Genomic DNA, 21045 nt, shown 5'->3' with positions numbered 1-21045 from the left:
AAATCAGCCTTGTCCTACTGCAGAAAAGACAAGAACTACCGGTGGCTCGATGGAAAACAATGTTTTCAAATCGCTAGTCCTTTTCAGTATCGGAAGCACACCATCATTGTTCACTTTTCTACAACCACAATTTATTGTGGAAAACAGAATAAGGCGAAGTAGAAATGGGACACCATGTCGCTCCACAAGAAACGTTCTCCGTTGGATAAAACATGATGATTTATTTCTATCTGCTTAGCGAGCTCGAGCCATGTTACTCGCGGATGACGAACAGATGATGTGGACGGCGATCTATGTTTTGTACTATCGCTCAGAGATAATCACACGGTAGGACAGAGCTGTTTGTTGTTCAAACTAATGAATGCTACTTTCATTCACACTTTACTGAACCTTCTTTAGAAATGGAATCTCCTAAAGGCGAATTTGCAGATGAATAGTTAGTTTCGATGCGAAATGAATATCCCACATGTAACATTGTTTTATCAATAGAGGAATGTCAAATTCCCAGACAATTTCAAAGGGTACTGAGAAGATCTCCTGTTTACTTTGCGACAGTTACTTCAAGAGCTGCAACCCAGTGTAAGTATTCTCACTAACTCCCGCCTTATTCTGCCAGTGGATCGAATCACTAGCAAAATTCACTCAGGAACTTTGCAGCTCACCAGCGTTCTCCGTCATTCTTTAGGCTCTTGATTATCCAGAGATTGAAAAATCTTTGTAGTTGATCGTGTTTGCCTCTTTCTGGCGTGTATTCTTTGAATCAATACTACCTGATGACCTCGATGAAGTTCAGTTTTCATTTGAGTGAGTCGGATGGTCTGTACAGACACTCCCCAGAACTCCCCCCTTTTCCATTCACCCTCCCACCAAATTTAACCATGAGCTGACTGTCGGTTGTTGGTTACTTTCCATCGAGATCAGCTAGATATTTTCAAACTATTGACCGCTGAGGTTGACGTAGTTAGGTTGTTCGTCTTCGGTATGTGTAATTCTTATGGAAAATGAACTGAGAAAAGAGCTTGCACAATATGATCGATCTCCATCATCCGTAGATGATCCCGTACCTACCATTCATTCGTGATTCTTCGGGGCCTAGTCATCCAATTTGGGCGTTGATGTCACCCGCCAGGATGATTATGTCCGTCCTTCCTGCTAACTGCAACAATGTTTACAGGACTCGATGAAACCCATCTTTCTCAGAGCCTGAATTACAGTTTCCGAGGGGTATAACGACAAGACTTTGTGCTTGAATTACGGCAGTGAAGCATCGGTGTTGAACACTGACATCATGCTGTCGATGATGATGATGAGCTTAAATAAACCAGAAAACCGTACAACGCAATGATGACTGTTTACAAGAATCCGGTACATCAAAGCACTCTCAATCTTGCCATCCCAGTGCTGCTACCACCGTCTCCTCGTCACTGCTGCTGTGGTTGCTGTTCCTAACCGTACACTAGCACAACTTCTGCTACCTGCAAACGAATGCCACCAACCGCTCCACATCGTTCGTTCCACATGCAACTGTAGCCTCCACCCTCTTCCTGATTATGGTTGGTAGGCTTTTGATAAACTGATCATGGACTAGTGGTAAAATCGTAGCCGCTTTTGCTTTAAAAAAGCTCAGAGACAGCTGTCAGCAGTCATTTATAAAAAGCCGTTGATTGACTCTTTTCGGTGAGGCCTTTAATAACGGGGCTTCGAGAATATGTTTGTAGTCTGGGTCTAGATCCTTTGTTTCTCCAGTGAGTAAGCTAGCTTTACTCGGCTAACCCGAAACGCCATTTGGCCTACCAAACAGCTTGCGTTATTCGACACACCAGTGCAAGAGCGAGCTGCCTTGAATTCACACAGCGGTATCCGCACATCTGCGAACGTCGTGGGCCATTTGGAATTCATCTGCGCTGTGACTGAACAGGGTATCAACCGAACGAGAAGACCAACTGCCAGACCTGCTTTTAATGCGATCAGTCAAACGAGCAAACTAGTGGGGCGACTCGTTCTTCGTACGCCATTTCAGCTCGTTGGATCCCGTCTTTCGAAGGCGTCGCTTCTCTCTTTAGGACATCGAATTGTAATGTGAGTGCATTCTTTCTGCCATAGTACGGGTCCCCCTCACGATGCACCTTGATTGGAGACCCTGATGGTTCTCTGTAGGTCCTTTAGTCCAAGTTAATTACTTTCGGATAAGTCTATCTGTTCGCAACCAGTGAAATAAGTTTGCCCCTCCGGTGGCCGCTTGTGCACGTACAGATAGCTGCACGCCATGTGTTTGTATCTATCCGGTCCGTCTGTTTGCCGACCTTCAGTTGATTCCTATGTCGTTTCTCCTGCTATGGCCTAGCTAATGTTCTGTTTTTTAATGGATGAATGGTGAACTCTTGTGTGCTAGACTTACGGTACATAGACCATGAAGCACTACAGAATTTCCCTGCAGCAAATTTAGTAAGAGTCGAATTTTTCCAGCAAAACACATGACTGAGTGTTCAGTACACACAGACTCCGGCCGCCCTTTGTAAAACCACCATGAATATTGTGGGGCCCTCCTCATAGAGGATAGTTAAATTGTGCCTGCGCAATTAAAATTTATAGCTGTCCAGCGTAAAATAATCCGAACAGAGAAGGTAGCCCGAATGAAGCACTTTTTCAGTTATTCAGAGAAAATTATACCTAGCATTCGGAAAATTCTCCGTGGGTAGTCAAAAACAGCTTAAGAAGTGGGAAAATTTGTGAAGCAGCCTGCACATCCCTGTCAAAGTTATGCGACTTTAAATTTGCACTGCGTAATTTTTGGTGACTCTCTAGGTGCTCGAATTTTATCTCATTTCTGCCATTTGTCTTTAGACTGCAATGAAGAACAAAATTTGGAGAAACTTTTCACACAGCAGCTCAAAGATCACTGTCGGACTGTTTTTCTCAGACCTTCAAAGGTTCTAACTATTTCATACTGAAAGCTCAGAATCAAGACCAATTTACTTTACCCTTGTTCAGTTTCACAAGATAAGTATGTAAGGACCGGTCATATAACGGCAGTTGTGCACCGAAAATGAGAATCACAAACTTGGAAGTTAGGACAAGTCGGTTCAGTTCGGTACACAGGTTAGTGACAGGTCCTTGCACGAATAGGTTGACCGATTTCCAAGAGCGAGACGGCGATAGAAGAAACGGTGCACTCTATACCTGACTGGCAGGTTGTCGGGGCGAGGAGGAACCTGCGTCGGCTGTATTTGTGTCTGAAATAACGACTGTGTTGTACCGTTAGGGAAACCACACACAAGTTCGTCATCCCAACGCAGTTTGCAAATTCAGTGTTAAAAAAGTAAGAAAAACCCGGAAAAATAGAAGGAATCGTTTTCGAAATTGGAAAATCGTCATATGGGGATAGAAGTATGGAAGGAATGGGAAGAAGCATCTATCTATGTTTGAATTCTTGGTCACCCAACCAGAATTATCTTGTCATCATACAAAGCGACCTTAGAAAAAATCTCAGAAGAGGGGCTAAAACATTATGCCTCTCCAGCCACAGGTGAATGCGACTTCCTCCTCAAAGAGAGGTCCTAAGGGAGATGCCACAGTCTTTCACTCTCACGATTTCCCATCTCTAAGAGATTGCAGTAATGTGCTTATGTCGCACAGATTTGTAGAAAAATATATGAAAACATTATAAGGTTTAAATTCTTCCGACGTTAAAAAAGTAAGAAAAACCCGGAAAAATAGAAGGAATCGTTTTCGAAATTGGAAAATCGTCATATGGGGATAGAAGTATGGAAGGAATGGGAAGAAGCATCTATCTATGTTTGAATTCTTGGTCACCCAACCAGAATTATCTTGTCATCATACAAAGCGACCTTAGAAAAAATCTCAGAAGAGGGGCTAAAACATTATGCCTCTCCAGCCACAGGTGAATGCGACTTCCTCCTCAAAGAGAGGTCCTAAGGGAGATGCCACAGTCTTTCACTCTCACGATTTCCCATCTCTAAGAGATTGCAGTAATGTGCTTATGTCGCACAGATTTGTAGAAAAATATATGAAAACATTATAAGGTTTAAATTCTTTCCGACGTTGCCGCTGTTGTAACCAGAAAGCCACATGTTCGCCGTAAAAAAGCGAACCAGGGTATACCAAAAGTTCCAGGATTAATTAAAGATTACTATATTTAGAAATGTGTTCATCCTAACAAAGCTCTTTGGTCAAAGTGGTCATTCAACTGTAAGATGTAGTCTACATTTGGTCCCCAGGATGACTTATACACCTTTCAAACAAGGTACTCATGGGTGTGTAGTCTTTTAAGAGTGCTCGCTAAGCTGTTTGCCACTACCGCTGCCCCCAATCAAAAGTCATCATGCAGAATGTTCATGAGGCAGTTTAGGAAACTTCCGAAATCAATCAAGGAATGTTTGCTCTGCACACACTGTAAACTGTTTGTGTCACGATTTTGGTCGTACTACAAAGGAACGTTATAGAATATATAGTAATCTTTCTGTCTTGTTAAGTTGTGTAACCTAATACGTGTATTAAAGGAGATAAAGTGGTGACAGTAAATTGGTCCGCTATACAGTCCGCGTCAACAGTGTCACGGACCACCTTGTCCACCAATCTCTTATCGGAAATAATGAAGATAATCCCACATCTCGTCTAAATGCTTTGAAGACTTGTCGACATTATATGCTTACGCTCCCACTTTTGAAAAAAGATACCCGAACGCCTTTGATGTCTCGATCATTCCTTTTAGAGAGTTTCAAATCTCGAGCTTATAGTGCCTCATTTGGCCCACAGGTTACTTTTGGCGGTTTTCGATTTTTATTTTCATAAATACCTTTATCTTCCACTTAAAAGAACAAGACTTGTACGGTTGATGAAACTTTCCAACAACAATCCACCGATTTTGTCCTTCTTGAAGCTTATCGAATCGGATCAATCCCTGATTTTCGCCAGCCTCTTGTTCTACTTGATCCTCGAATTGGATGGAACTGATGAGATACACCTATTCGTAAACTAGGTAGCTGGTAACTGGATAATCTCACTGTCCGTCAATTCCTTCCAATATTTCTGTAAAGATAGAAAATGAGGTTGACAGAAACTCAAGAATTGCGCCCACCGAATGAGTCCTGGAAGGGCGAAACTGACCCTGGGTTGACCAAGAGTTTTAAGCAACTTTCTGGGTAGTGCTTTACCCCCATGCGTCGAATATTCTGCCAAATGATACAACAGGCGGTCCTTGGTAATCACATTCACTTGGGGAGTATCGTAAACGAGAGATTCAACTGGGGTTTTGTTGAGTATGTGATTACATTTATTCATATTGTTCAACCAAGAGTTTTAAGCAACTTTCTGGGTAGTGCTTTACCCCCATGCGTCGAATATCCTGCCAAATGATACAACAGGCGGTCCTTGGTAATCACATTCACTTGAGGAGTATCGTAAACGAGAGATTCAACTGGGGTTTTGTTGAGTATGTGATTACATTTATTCCATATTGTTCAGTTCTCCTACTTTGTCCACAACAAAAGTATGGGACCACCTGATGCTCTAACGGAAACGGAAATACGAAATGTACCAGAATTAATATCAAACAGAAGATTCCTTGAAAGCTTCCGTCTGCTATATATTGAGGAAGAATCAATAGTACACAAAAACTCGAAAAAGACAAAAGGCTATAGCACCATATCAGATTTTAGTCTAGCCTGACGATAATGGTATCTCGCTAAAAACCTTACGGTTGAACAGATTATCAACAAGTGACTTCAAAAACAACACTGTCTTAGATGTTCCCATGTACGTTTGCGCTGGATCTGACGTACAACGATCAGTTCTAAGCTCAAATTGAGGCCTGCCACAAAATTCTCGATGATCTGATACTGAGATTAGGAAGATATTAGACTACCCAAAAACTTGTATGGATGTACGTGATGTCGCAATATTAGCAAACCGCCCAGACAGGGATGACACCTTAAATACATCCCTCAACAATATCCTGTTAACTTCTGAATATGTTTTCCCACCAAATCTGTCATCAACTAACCAACACATTGTATCCCTCATTCGAGCGGGAGTGGAGAAAAAGCTGAGTCGCCCCACAATTTTATCGCAGGATCTATCTGCTTCCCGCAATAATCTCGTTGCACGTGATGAAAGGGAACATTGATTTTTCTTAGCGGGTTCTATAGCCAATTTTCTATTCAGTCAGTCGAATCGATACGCCAGTTGAGTTGAATTCTTCTCAGCTGGAACGGAGCGACTGAACAGTAATCATGGAGATGCAGTGCTGCTCCGAAACTGTTGAACGGACAACCGATTACATGCGGTCGGTGTACCTAAGATACTGAAAAACGGCGCACCTCTATTTTACCATTTGTGAAGGCCCGCTTGACTCTTACAGAGATTTATCCGGATACGAATTAAAATCAGCCAGATTGAAACATCAGACCTATCTGACATGTCTAAACAGGACGAAACAATCTACCATCCAGCATTGATGAATTTACTCGCACTAATTACGTAGTTCAGACCCATGACCTACGGGAGCAAGTTAGCAATCGGTGGACACTTCTTGGTACGGCAAGAAACAGACGAAAGTCTGAATACGGTTTTCACATTTGGTACAAAAATTGTTACAACTGGGCTCTCAGTTCTCTCACAAAGGTGTGAAACCTTAATTTAGTCATGTGACCACACCACTCGTGGTGTGATTTCCACGATCAGCTGATTGTAAGTGTTTTTCCGGCCCAGTCAAGTAGATTGCTCGATAAGCCTTCCGTAGCATCCTTATGTTCTCAGTCGACAATACTGAGTTGACATCTGATTCCAATGCAAACAATGCCTTTTTATGAATGTGGTTTCCGGGACCCAGTGACATCATTAAGAAATTCCGGTTGAGTTTCAAGCTTATTACCCAATGAATGGTCGGCCCTCAGTGGGGATCTATAACTGCTTAGGTAAAGCAATCCTGATTTTTTGCACGTAAACTCATTCTTATCAATAGTGGTATGGCAGAAAACCTTATTCTTGTTCTCTATCTGAACAGCTGCTTGTTTGAACTGCTTAACCAACCGAAAATGCAATCTTCATGGAAAACTATGCACAAGCACAGTGGATGAGGAATTTCCTCAGCTCTCCGAAACAAGGGACCGTTCGGAAACTCCAAATCCTTTGGAATGAAAATTTCGGTAGTCGATGTAGTGTTACAACATTGGAGCTGTGTATTTTCCATTGAAATCTGTGCTGACTGTTTCTCATAGCAATCGATCACTGAGGTACGCTGCGGCTATACAAGCCACCTTATACAGACCTGTTAAAAGCCGTGATATTTAGGAAGCCGGAAGCTCACTGGTCAAGTGATGTGTGATGTGAGAAAAAGTTAACATGACAGTATCCTGGGTCATCTCCCTTTATGTTTGGTTTATGGTTTTTCACTCGATAACGGATGCAAAGAAGTGTGGTCCACTCGCTACCACAAAAACCAAGTCCATCAGGGGTGATTTCAAGTAACTTTCTTTCGTCAGTTTGATTGACGTGTCAGCACCATTACAAAATAGGTTCGTCTAGCCTTTGAATGACAATCAACAAGTAACTTACGTTTGCTAGATTTAACTAGGCAGCTTCAACCTTGACAGACTGCATACCAACTAAAATGTGCTCGCAGATAAAGAATTTAACACGAACCAGCCATAGTGACAGACAATCGATGCGTCTATTACTGTCCAAGACGTTGCACAATTTGTATATAATAAGTAGCCACAGATGTCCAGGAATACCATAGATAAAGATGATGAAACTTCTGCACAACACCTTGTTGATAGTCACTGTCAGGGACTCTGTTTAATTCATTTTGTTCATATGAAATGAAAATCGATTAATTGTTGTCTGCTTGGTGAAAGTGCTCAACCATCCTTAGCACTTTTCTCATACATATCCGTCTGAAGGCTGGGTTCAAGAAAGCCGCCTACGGAGTCACAGAAAGCGAAGAATGTGAAGAAACATTGTTTTGAAAAATCATGTCAGGCAAACACGGATTTGAAACAATCTCTTAGGTATTCAAGTCGGCCACTGAATTCCTAGATGCTAGTGGCACGCCAATGAAAAACAACCAACTAATCAACGAAATACACTCATTTGCATACTGATTTGGTTTTGCGAGAGACTCATCTGGAACTCAGCTGAATCTTTCGTTTGTGAGGCAACTGGATGTGCTGCACCAGGCCGCCTCATTTTTCAGTCGCTACAATATTCGAGATATCGCGATACATGTATATTCGTAATGTCGACGAATTTTCAAGCACCTAATCAGATTAGACTGAAGTCAGGACGGGAACATCAGCTGACAAACGCGCCATACACGTTGCGCGAAACTTGACACCACTGCAATCACGTGGAACAATATTCTATTTTTATCCACAGGCATTCTGTCGCTCTCAAAAAAACTCTCCCGACTGTCAGGATGAATGTAACATTCTTTACCAGTCCACTCATCGTTTCACACCTAACTGAGAGAATCCCAATGAGGCTGAACTCTTTCGTTTTATATCCAATTGGCCGCAATTTTGACGCACAGTAATGAAGACATGCAACCAGGTGTCTGTACAAACGGCTTTATCATTGCGTAAAAGCGCAGTGATGATCACCAATGGTTCCCCAACTACTAGCATAATACTGTCTATGAGGTTCGTGGAAACTCTTCCAAGCCCACTACCGCTTTCCCCTTTCTTGGGGCTCATCATGCTCATAGACGGAGTACGGAAGTGGTGCAGATAAAACACCTACATGCGGGAAATCAGTTGCAGCTGAATAACGAATGCCTGGTGAAGTAAAACATTTAGAGATATTAACCAATCACCAAGTCTCTGTTTTGTAGGAGTGGGGTAGCTGAAAAGTGTATTCCAGTGTTTCACGCATCTCACATCTCTGACGAATTCACCTAACGCACCAGCGTGTACTCTTCATCGTCATCCGATTGAAATCCCATCGGGTACACTGCGAGTGTATTGTGTTGGTTGCCACCCTGCGAGGGCACTGGAAAAGCCCTAGTTGCGGTGTCGGTCAAACACTCGTGAAAAGTGTATTGAACTGATTTGTAAAGGTTCTGAAGTCAGACGGCTTGGAAGTATGATTCAGCTGTCTTTCTTAAAGACATCACTATGAACTGTTCCCATAGTCTTGCCACTCCAACAGTTCGTTCTTCAATGTTTTCACAACCCCTTGTCAAAGTCTTCTCCTTGTAACTCCTGGAATGAACTTTATTGTGGTTATCATTTGGTGAGCGTAAATGCGTTCATCTTCACAAGGATTGAAGTAAAGGGTGAAACGTGGCAGCTCCGGGGTTACCCACATGACTGTCTTCATCCGATCTCAGTCACTGACGAGTAGTTGGAATTTCTCTTTAAATTTAAGGAACTTTACCTGGCATTTTGATTCGTTTTGTCATTTTACGAAAGTGCATCCGGCCCAACACGGGAATGTCAGTCTAATGTGGACAAAGTAAATTGAGCCTTGAGAAGAAATAAAACGGTCTATACGTCTAGATTCATTATGATGGAGATGTGGCTATACAGTTGAGCCTTATCTTGTCCAGGTATATCGATTGTGAACACAGATCAGTAAATATCTGAAGGCTACAAATGGTCACAATCAAGTTCGATATTTTATTGGTTAGGTAAGTGACAAGGGCTGAAGGGGAGATGTCAGTTTTGAGCTGGCGCCATTCCTTATTTATTGTTATATTCTTCACCTTAACAGTGGCGTACAAGTTGTGTCCATTGTCAAACATTCTAAAACTTGATTCTTGCTTGACCAAAGCAATTGTTTCAAAAACTCTACCATCTCTTCTATTCCACGTTGAAGCTTGTCAAGCGCGTAGATCAACTTTGACCGGAAGTCGGCAATCGCAGATTTTGTATGCGATGAACAATCATAATTGATTTTGAAGAAGCCACAGTCTGTGAAGGAGTAGACAGCTGTTTAACCCTTACCGACGCGCATCAGTCGCAACATCTATAGAAAGTGTGACGAATACATGTTCGCTTTCAAACCAATCACAGCAAAGTAGCTTGCCATTCGCCTCAAAAAGGGAAATACAAGGTCACAAATGGTAAGAGACTGTAAGAATCTCAAGTTTAGTCTAATGATTAAGTACTGTCTATTCAAAATACTGGACATTTTGCCGCGTTTTGGACTACTAGGAAACACTACGACATACGCTGAACGACCAGAATAGAAAAAATGCTATGGTTCTGTGCGAATCCAAAGGTCACACAGACCGAAGCCCTTTGGTCTCTTTAAGCCAAAGTCCGTCTTGATTTTATTGACTGATCGCGTCATTTGAGACCAAGATAGACAGTTATTGTAACGTTCCAAACGTTGTTACTCCTCAGGGTGTACAGAGCCACTTCCTCCACAAAGGTGATTTCTGCTCCCGTCAGTTGATTAATCAGAGGAACGCAATGCTCGGAAATCCCATAGTCCCGCCTGATACGAATGACTTGTGAAAGGATGGTTTTCGCTGCGGAGTTATTTACTCGAAAATGCCAACTGACCGGTTACAGACCATTGAACAGGGAAGCAAAACTCTAATCTGCATCTTAGTTACAAAAACTGGACACCGATCTTTTCCCGAAAGAGTCTTCTTGAACTTTCCTGGAGATTCATTGACTCCACTCATTCGTCGGTCAAATCCAAACAAATGCTCCATGAATTCCGCAACAGATCTCCCTTTTTCAAAAGACGCAAGGCGAAATTCTACGAACAACACATACTACTCGCGTGCCTCCCCATCAGTAGTATCACCGTTACACTTGTATACGGAATTTTCGCTGTTTTCAGGAATAGCAGTTTTCGAGTCGATTCAGTGCAGACTGTTGTCAGGTAGGTACGCTACATTACCCAAGTTCGACGTGTGCGCTTACGAGATGTGTTGATTTTGTTTTCACACCACCGTTGTTTGAACAATCTCCCTTCTGTTCCAATCTACGCAAAAAAACGGAGAAAGCAGACAGGGCTTTTACTTTTATAAGGGCTCATCGGCAATCAATTTCCTTAACCGTGTCGATGCTTGAACATAAGCCCCATAGCATGTGAATCGAGTATGTCACCACTGCTCCATCACGGTCTTAATTTGTCGTGTCCAATCAGCCGAACATCTCATAAGTGTGATTGTATCAAACAACGCTCCAGCGATTGGCCTGACAGTGTTCATCGATTGACCTGCCAGACAAAACTTTAGAGTCAGGGCAACCGGTTTCAACCTTCTGTGGCTTCAGGACCGCGTTAATCGATGAAGTAGGCTATGCTGTGGGGCCAAACACTAATTTTCAATTTTGCCTGCTTATTAAGGTGTGTAGAATAGGTGCAGATTCCCTTTGCTGGCAAAGTAGGTGAAAGAAGAGGGTAAAACAAGAATGATACCCCTTGTTTAGGACTCTATTCAACGACGGCTCCCATCTGTGGACTATGGAATACAAAATTTGCTTCGTCACTTCATCAGACTAGTGAGTGATGATTTTTTGTTTAAACAATTTCTCTTGGGAGTGAATTCCCTTACTCAATATTCAGTCCCAACAGAAGGCCTACCCATCAACAGACATAAGGACCGGGAGGACAGCGTAGAGTAATCAGAATGTTGCGTAAGGAACGGATTTTTATTGGACCCGAATTTTCAGTTTGAGTACGTGAAGACTGCACTAATGTTACACGATTTACCCATAACCTACTTTTTCGAAGCCGCTGTCTCTCGCAGAATTTTAGCGAGATTTGTCAGAATGAAACATCACAAGTGTACACACGTAGCTGCATCATGGGGCGTCCGGCTAGTCACATTCGTGATGACGAGTGACCATTTGATCTTTACCATTGTGGTAGCAAAATAAGTCAAAGATGCCTGGCAAAAAAACACTTATTTCATCATCTTGAGTATCACTTTTGTCCAATTCTCCAACCAGGGACCACGTACAAGTTAAACTTTCCTCAGACTCTCAAAATATTCAAATTTGGTTGGCGGAAGATGATGAAGGGAATTCAGTAAGTTTCAAGAAGCGATACAAAAACATGCAGAAATTATTACATCAGAAGGTATGAGTGAACAGTTTGACACAGAAGCATACTTGTCTACCACATTCTTCCACATCAGTGGGGTTGCACCCAAACACAAACGGGATGGTTCATTGATGTCTTAACCCCTTTAGTGGTATGAAACAATAGGGCTAAAATCGGTTACAACTTTATGTTTCACCTGCTGGCCGACCATTAGCTCTCTTCCAATTAGACGCATCTTGAGAAATATTATCTCGGATAAACAGACCTGCCAACCGTTTGTAGTGCTTCAGATTCTATGACCAGTTGTTGTCGCACCAAACAGTTTGGAATTTGGATGGTAAAACGCAATCCAAAAAGTTTAATAGCATTTGTATAGCGTACTCAGCTGCGTATCTATTTGTTCTTTCTTCGTGAGACTCAACTGAATCTTTGTTGAAGAGCTCGCTTGAGATGTGCTATTTAAGGCCGTCTCATCATTCATTGGTACGCTATCCGACATATTGCAGTATGTTTTCCCGATAGAGCATACTACTTATGAGCTAAGTGAAAACTCTTTGACAGCCTAAGGGCGACTTCTTCCTTCCTGGGCCTCAAGGGATAGATGAACGAGATCCATTCCATAAATTAGATATATGTCTAGGTCTCAGCTGGGTTTCCTGCTAGAACCAAGTTGTTGTGCAACTCAGTGTACTTCGCGAATTTCCCACAATTCGGGTTCGCTTGGAGCATAAGGTTTTGAGAACTCGGAGACTACGCCTGCATGGTAAGACCCAAGAGAGCTAAAACCGGTTGTGAGCTGTTGAAATTTTTTTCAGTAACTTTATGACCAAGTTTTTCTTAAGGGGAAGTATGGCAACATTATTTACGTTTTTATTAAATTGCGTTCCGTGTCTAGCCGGAGTATGATTCAAACAGTAAAATGCTGTCTGCAAAGGATAGGTTACGCTAAAAGAGAAAGTAAGAGGGCGATGAAAGTGGACACAAACAAAATCAAACTCAGGGAAAGCAGTAGAAAGTAAGATTTCGAGAGTCGACGAATCGTCACGCATAAACTGTGTGCACTGGATAATGTTGAACAATACTACCACCCCTTGTCTATCTTTCGAACAATGCCTCATGGCTAATTTGGAGCGGGAAAATTAGGTTGTGGAACAAAGTAGACGTTTGTTAGTATCGCGCAAGAATGAGTATGAAAATGCGTTGCCAGTCTAACGTTGTTCTTTGGTCGAACGAACACCAGTCTATCTTGATTATTCACTCTCGACCTGTCTTGTGCCCGACTTCAGGTAGAAAACATTTTCCACGAATGTGATTCATAGCACTGTTCCCTGTGAGGCTGTTTGCGTGTTGTGTGAGCTATTTTTTCGAGTTCCATCGATCGTGAATCCAGCTTCATAGTGATAATTATACAACAACCACCATAGAGAAATCGATCGATCTCTAAGTATGCTGGCACACTTGCTTCGTCTCGCCTTGCGCATCCTGACTGACACGTACGTGCGGATGCATTGGCACTCATTCACACTTATGCTGGCGCCGATGTCTGTCGTAATGTCAGTTGCGCGTCGTGTGTCCGTGCGATCTCCGAGTGCGGACCGTCTCAGCTATTATCAACGGATAAGCATGGTTGATGGACTGTCACACAATCAGAGGTTCACTTGAAAGACTGGCCACCTGAGAATATGAGACAGTAGCGATTGGTTTGCAACAGCACACGTGAGAACTTTCTCCGCTGTTCGACCATTGTGTTACACTCCTTTTTTTGTTTTTTTAAGCGGTAAGCAATGCACAGACAATAAGGTTTAAGTTAGGCTGTATTTAAGCGAATTGGGCAGACCACTGGCGGTTCATTCGTTAGCGGTTTTTTTAACTGAGAGTTGTTGCCTCCAGCCTATTGGTGCCGGGGAGTTCTTTCGGTCGGATGAAAATTTTACTGAGCACTGCTGCGAGGCACGCGTTTTTACTTTTCTTGGCTTTTTAAGCTGATAGAACTCACCAAAGCTGGTTGAGTTCACTTGCTTGCTCTGAACGCTCTTATTGCCAGTGCACCAATAAAGACAAAGCTATCAACTAGGTGCGTTTATTGGGTGACAAGAATGGCATTTCACTGCCACACCAAAGCTCTACTTGACGGGGGTAGGTGATAGGAACTTTTTTCACAGAAAGTAGTACATCCTCCAAATCAACTGACCCAGGTTCATAGTAAGTGACCTTGCTGGTTTTTTCGGTCAAAGTGTCAACCTCATTTTCTTAAAACAAAATACTGAAACAAGTCACCAATAAAAATGTCTTGGAATATGTGACAGCCGAATAGTTCGTATGACGATTCTGCATGTACGTCTATCAAGATCATTTGCTCAAACCCTACGTCAATCGGGTTCTCGTACAATCCTGCCTTACTGGACTCAGCAGTGTATATGGCGTGAAAATGCGAGGGCGGCTTAACCGCGGTGAAAACAGAACATATGACATGTCATGTGATCGTTGCCCGGCTCATACAGAAGTGGTGCACCTACAGTGCGTTGAACGAATGAAACTCCAAGGAGAGCCAAAACCCTCGAACTGACTGATTCCAGCCAATTTCGAACGGAAGACGTGGTATATCGGTTAGCTTGACGCCGATCTACCAACGGTACATTTGTGCATTTCACTTTGTTGTTTATTCGTGGCGCCTGGTCCCAGAAGGCCTGCCGCGTAATCTCTTTAAACTAGACAGTGTGCAAGAGTACATGTATTTCACTAGTTTTTAGAGTATGCTAGTTGGTGTGGAACAAAGAAGAGCACAACAAAAATCGCCCACTCACAGATGGTTGTCCGCCGAACCCGCTGAACAACAATTTTCACTGCGTCTTCTCATAGAACATGAGGTGACTCAGCCCGTGTAGTGGAACCGTGTTCAAAGTAGAGTCTTAGGAACCGTAAATATTCTTGAAAACCTCGGAATTCATCTGTTTTTCCCTGAGAGCCGAAATGCAAACCGCATTTCTGCAAAGTAATGTGCCTGTTCTGTGTAAAGTGTATTCCGCTTAGTTGTACGCGTACTTTAGGAAACAGATGATTTCCTTTCGAGATGCTCCGAAGTTCTTAATTACCGGGAGTTTTCATCGAGACGATGGTTGCGTAGTGCTTGATATTTCGCATTTCTGTAGTTAGGATCGAGTGTCCCGTCTTCGTATATAACTAGCTGTCTTCCTGAAGAATATATGGACTTCTCCGGACCACTGCCGTAAACGGTCATGCTAAAGTAAAAAATACAGAGTTTGGTTCCACATGCCCGAAATATGACCATCCCCCGTAATTTATGTCTCCTCCGTACAGATATCATGCATTCGCTTGTGCTTAATGTCGTTCTAATCAAAGCTGTGTTTCGCGTCTTTCATTGTGAAAGTCTGTCTTCGCCTTCGATCGGCTCTGGTTTGCCTGAAGTTTCCTAAGCGAGAGCGCGCACTGGCCACCTGGGCATTAGGAAATATTGCGATTATTCGCTGGTGTGATGTAGCACTGTTACGGAGCCATTTTCTTCTTGGCGGCAGTGTAAAACAAGTATAAAAAAAGAACTCTTCCCCTCCTTGGCTGCAACGGTTAGGGAAATTTGCTTAAGTGGCAGTCTTAAACAAACAAATAGGGTTTTGGGGCAGAGTAGTAGCGCAAGATGTCTATCTGACCAGTCTCAAGGAGCGGTAGATTCTATGAAACCTAGGTAGATAATGTATTTGTGATCCGAGGAGGGGGTATATACGAGTACTATGCACAAACATTTTATGGAATTCAGGAGAACTGTATGAAGTTTGCGTTCGTGACTCCTGAAGTTAGACTTCATTTATTCCTCTCAACCGTTACCACTCATTACAATTTTTACTCATCCTCACCTTTATACACGGCAACAACAAAGCATTTGTTTGACGAAACACACAGGTACTTCTATTCTACGATAACTCGTGGGAGTTGTGATGTCAATTCAGGTGGTCTTGTCTTGTACGAGGCAGAAACACGCAACACGCAGTGATGACGAAACCTGTTAGGGCGCAACAGCTATTCTGTCTTTCTCTGGCCACAGTGAATGCTCCATGAAAACCCATCGTTCTTCCCTATGTAAGCAGTGCTGGTGCTGGTTCACACGAACCAGCATGCAGTTCACAGGACAGTGGTATACTTTCCTCACGCATTCTCTAACACCTACCTGTGGGGAAATGTAGAATTCAGAGACCCTGGAGATAACTGTATGCCTCATATTTAATGCGACTTGCAAAAGCTCTAACATTACTACACGCGTATATTTGATAAACTCAGGTCTGCAAAGTATCTCACTCGCGCGAGGCATCCGCGTCATGTGCATTATCATTTGAAAATGTTAGTAGAGTAAAGGGCTGCAGATTTCCATGCACACGGTAAACGGATGTCTTATTTGCCAGTTCGAGAACCCCGACGTTTGACGAAATAAAACGTACTTATTTGAATTTACAGTGAAACTCCACTACAGCTAATGCTGTGGAGGGTAATAAGTTTTATTGGATTTCTGCCACGACACCATAAGAATGGATTTTCGAAGGCTGTATACGTTCCCAGCGCACGGAACTCCTCAGTTCATATAATAGGCAATGATTTTTTTGTAATAAAATTCACAACTTTACGGAAGCAAGCCGTATGCAAATACCTTCTTCATCATTATTGCCCCTTTGGAATGACCGTTTTAGGCGGTTTTCATAATCCATCGTCCTGTAGAAAGAGAGAGTAATATGTTCATAAACTTAGTAGTAGAGGCATCTGTGCCAATTCACTGGACCTGATCCAATTGGTATTTGGAATGGGGCACTGTTCGAGGCTGAGCTCTGTGAGTGGAAACAACTGGATGAGCGATGTGAACTAAAGCAAGCTCACAAAGTTGAAATATCCGAGGGGAACTGAGCATAGTTCAACGTTTGAGCAAGATAAATCGTACTGGTTCTTTTTGCATATTTATTTTACATCAATAGATTAGAAATCCAACGATTATTTTGAAGTGATTTTTAACATTTGGTCTAAATACCATGCATATTTTATAGAGCTCTTAGCGAAGGCTTTCCATTCTGGCTGTCACTTGCGTAACTCTTCAGTATGGAGCTCAACCATGGTACTTGTGATGTTGACATTCCTTTGCTAGTACGTCACCGCAGGGGGTAGAGTGGAGTTGTGTGGAATTACCCGAAACGCAAGAACAATGTTTACGTAGTGATGGCCTGGGATTCATGAGTACACACTTTGAATGTTGCCAGTGTTTTGGCAGATCACGCGGAATGCTGGAATGGGGCACTGTTCGAGGCTGAGCTCTGTGAGTGGAAACAACTGGATGAGCAATGTGAACTAAAGCAAGCTCACAAAGTTGAAATATCCGAGGGGAACTGAGCATAGTTCAACGTTTGAGCAAGATAAATCGTACTGGTTCTTTTTGCATATTTATTTTACATCAATAGATTAGAAATCCAACGATTATTTTGAAGTGATTTTTAACATTTGGTCTAAATACCATGCATATTTTATAGAGCTCTTAGCGAAGGCTTTCCATTCTGGCTGTCACTTGCGTAACTCTTCAGTATGGAGCTCAACCATGGTACTTGTGATGTTGACATTCCTTTGCTAGTACGTCACCGCAGGGGGTAGAGTGGAGTTGTGTGGAATTACCCGAAACGCAAGAACAATGTTTACGTAGTGATGGCCTGGGATTCATGAGTACACACTTTGAATGTTGCCAGTGTTTTGACAGATCACGCGGAATGCGAAAAATCTACCTAAGCCCCTGTTTTTTTTATTTTTGGATTACGCTATTGTACTCATGGATAGATTTTTTTTTATGAATGTACGGAGCATATCCCTCAAGCGTGTTAACAGATAAGCTCGCTTTGATACACGAATGTCTGATCTACTTGGAAAGAGTTAGACGCTCGGTCTGTGGGCTGGAACCAGAGCTTGGACCGTTAGCAAAATACTCATTTAATTCACCATACGCAATATATTTCACCAAGTATTTTAACAGTTTCCGAATTATTTACTATCTCGGATCCCTTAGGTGTGAGTGCTGGCATGAGTAAATCTGAAGAAGACGGCTTGATCCATCTGTGGTGTGATAGCATAACCGGATTAAGCATCAAGTATGCCAAGTTTTCACCTGTCGAGTAGTTTTGTTTCACGCAGGGACTGACCATGTAGTAGCGGGAGGAATACAGCGGGGGTGAAGAATAGGTTTTTGCCGTCAAGGAGACCAAGAATAATAGTTCAACTAGCAAATGCTAGATTTGAATGAAACATTGCGTTCCGCCTACGATTTTCCGTTTGTTATTTTTCACAAAGTCGAAAGCCTACAGCTTCTACCCCGTTCCATCTCCTCCAGACTTATCACTAGGATGCTCTTTTTATTTCTGAGGATGTGCACGAATGATCCACCCAAGCACCAATACTTAATAAATAAAAACAAAACTTCACAAAGCGTTCGGTGAATACTCCTTTACAAAACAGCGGCGTGAATCGCCTTTGTGCTGTGCCGCACCAGGGTTGAAGTGGCTAGATGAGCAGAGTTTCTCTCATTTTAAGAAAGCCGTTACATGCGGAGCAATCATATAGGTGGCGCCCACTTGATCGTCTCTGAATCGGCCGACGATGCAATTTACTTTTTTGAAATTGTGACGTCCCAGAAGTGGCAACTGAAGACTTATCTAAACCCACTAAGCCGATCAATGCTTCGTGGTGATTGTCTTGATTTTCTGTGCACCGACTATGCAGACACAAGTACGCACACAAACAAACATAGGTCATGCTTGCCAGGGCCCTGTGTATTTTGGTGAAATCATAGCGGCCACAGGTCACGTCTGACTTTAACTATGGCATGATTCACCCGAATGTCTCGTTCAGCATGTTTGTCGCTGTAATTTGCGTTACTAGGTACCGGAGTGAACCCAAATTCGAAAAGGGCACATACCTGGAAAATCGATGCCCGCGACTAAATCTTCCTGACAGGTCATCTAATAAAAAATGCACTAGGCACAAAATTATCATAGCCAGTCAGAGGAATTCACCTTGCAGTTAAAAATGGTGACATTTTATCAGTATCGGTTGCCTCACATCTGCTAGATAGGGTGTTCTTAGAGTAAACTGCGGAAAATAGGCAAAGGGAAACGTTGGTGGCTGAAATTGATGGAGAACCGACCGGAAGCAGATGTTTGATGTTGGACTGCAAATTTAGTCAAGTGTTATGTGACTGGGCTGTCACATAGACACGTGCGAATTGCGTTGCTCACTCGATGACGAGGTACAGATACCGGTTGGATTCGGCGGATCCTCACCGGCCGTAACATTCATTCTAAATAACTACTCACTAAGATTAAGGAGTAACTACCGTGGCATAAAGTGTTGGTACTCAGCCTCTGCATCTCTGTTGCTATATCAGTAGCCCAATTTAGCCGACCTATACTCTAGTCATTGGCAGTTGCAAATGCTTTTAAGCGATCCATCATACTTAACTACACTTCTACTGCCCCCGAAGCACTTCTGAACAATCTTTAATGTAGTCAGTTGATCAAAGGACGATTATCTGCTCACACTTTACAGTGAAAATATCAAGCAAGCAGTCAAAATCGATAACTGGTATTCAAGTATCTCAAACGAATTAGTAAATTCTGTCGAAGATTTTGGATAGGTTCTTACAAGGACCATTCTTGAAATTAGCTTAAAAGAGTTAGATACTCTTCCCTATTTTTTAGACCAATTCTTGCCGATAAATTTTCGTTTCTCTTCAAATCTTCAATAATGATCAAGAACACAAATCACCCTGGCTTCTCAGCCATGGCTGCAGTTTATTTCTGGAATTTTCAGGGATCGTAGCTTGGGTATTCTTTCCCAAGTTGTTCTACCAAGAAAAAGCACTGCTAAGTCTGTTCTTTGTTTTCTCTTTATTTAGCTTCCCAGTATCTACAATGAGTAATGTTCAAACATAGTTCGTATAGCATAATTTTTTCCACTCCGTTTTTCAAAGTTTAACACTAACTTATTACTGATATTTTATTTAAGATACACCGTGTGGAGGTGTTGAGTCAACCATCCATTTCAAGGAACGAACCGCTACTCGCACTGAATTCGTCTTCAACGTTGCCAAAGGACGAATCCTTAAAATCCCGTGTAATTCTGCTACAAAATCAGGTCGACGCCCAGTCGAGACGCATTGCAGAGCTGGAACAAAAACAGGAGCAAGTGAGTGCATGCAAAGTTTCTAGTTCACAGAGCGTCTAAATAGTTTCCGGCGACCACCGAATATAAGGTCTCGCGTGAAGGTTACCCGAAAGTTGACAACGTGGTTTTGATGCAGCACATGGATTTCAGAAAACAAAAGAATATCAACTGAATTCGCGGATAATACTTAGAGAAAAATACTAATTTTTTAAAGATTGTTTTTGTGGTCCTTCGTGTTGCGTAAATCGCAGATAGGAAAATAGGCACACATAGAAAGAGGTTGCGTATATCATGATTTGTGACTCAAGAGACTGTAGGGATGGAGGGAAACTGTTGTTCTGGAGATATTTTAGCATGATCTATGCAGGTTTGAACAGCACTAACTTTTCCTAGGTGTGAGAATAAATCATTCTATACTTCAGGCAACTTCTAACAAGACATTTTATTACCACGAGATCAAAATATCCTTGAAAGTAACCTAGACCATCTTCAATTGTCTTCGATAGATTTCTACATCTAAACGCATGCTCACATATTCTTGAGCAATATCTTCAAATCCATAGATTAGCGGAATGTCTCGTGATTCTCACCTAGACTACTCTCTTCATAATGTGGCTTTCGAATAAAGTATGTTTCCACAGCGGCGAAGAATCAATTCTGAACATTGATATATGTCGTCAATGGTGATAGTGGCAATTTTGGCCGTTAGGCACGTAATTTTTATCACGGAAACGCGTGCGCACAAAAAGTATTTTCACCCTGAACGATCAGGTTGCTTTTATCGAAAACCGCTCTTTTGACAGCAACTGACTCCTCAAAATGCAA

General features: G+C 42.3%; 2 protein-coding genes across 2 annotated transcripts in view; one reads left to right on the top strand and one right to left on the bottom strand.

Annotated features, from left to right (window-relative positions):
• T265_00174 (hypothetical protein) overlaps nucleotides 1–21045 on the bottom strand; it is a gene marked incomplete at both ends in the record, with an annotated part of 176981 nt that overhangs the window by 41094 nt on the left and 114842 nt on the right. Inside the window, one exon of the mRNA XM_009163882.1 lies at nucleotides 15117–15263. Within this exon, the coding sequence (XP_009162146.1) occupies nucleotides 15117–15263 (147 nt within the window). The remainder of the gene's footprint in view (nucleotides 1–15116; nucleotides 15264–21045) is intronic.
• Nucleotides 1–21045, top strand: part of T265_00175 (hypothetical protein) — a gene marked incomplete at both ends in the record, with an annotated part of 136945 nt that overhangs the window by 19543 nt on the left and 96357 nt on the right. The window contains one exon of the mRNA XM_009163883.1: nucleotides 20062–20241. Within this exon, the coding sequence (XP_009162147.1) occupies nucleotides 20062–20241 (180 nt within the window). The remainder of the gene's footprint in view (nucleotides 1–20061; nucleotides 20242–21045) is intronic.

Source organism: Opisthorchis viverrini (assembly GCF_000715545.1).
Source record: "Opisthorchis viverrini unplaced genomic scaffold opera_v5_2, whole genome shotgun sequence".
Classification (NCBI taxonomy): Eukaryota; Metazoa; Platyhelminthes; class Trematoda; order Opisthorchiida; family Opisthorchiidae; genus Opisthorchis; species Opisthorchis viverrini.
The sequence above is the reverse complement of the archived record's forward strand: the minus strand, read 5'-3'. Positions and strand labels throughout refer to the sequence as shown.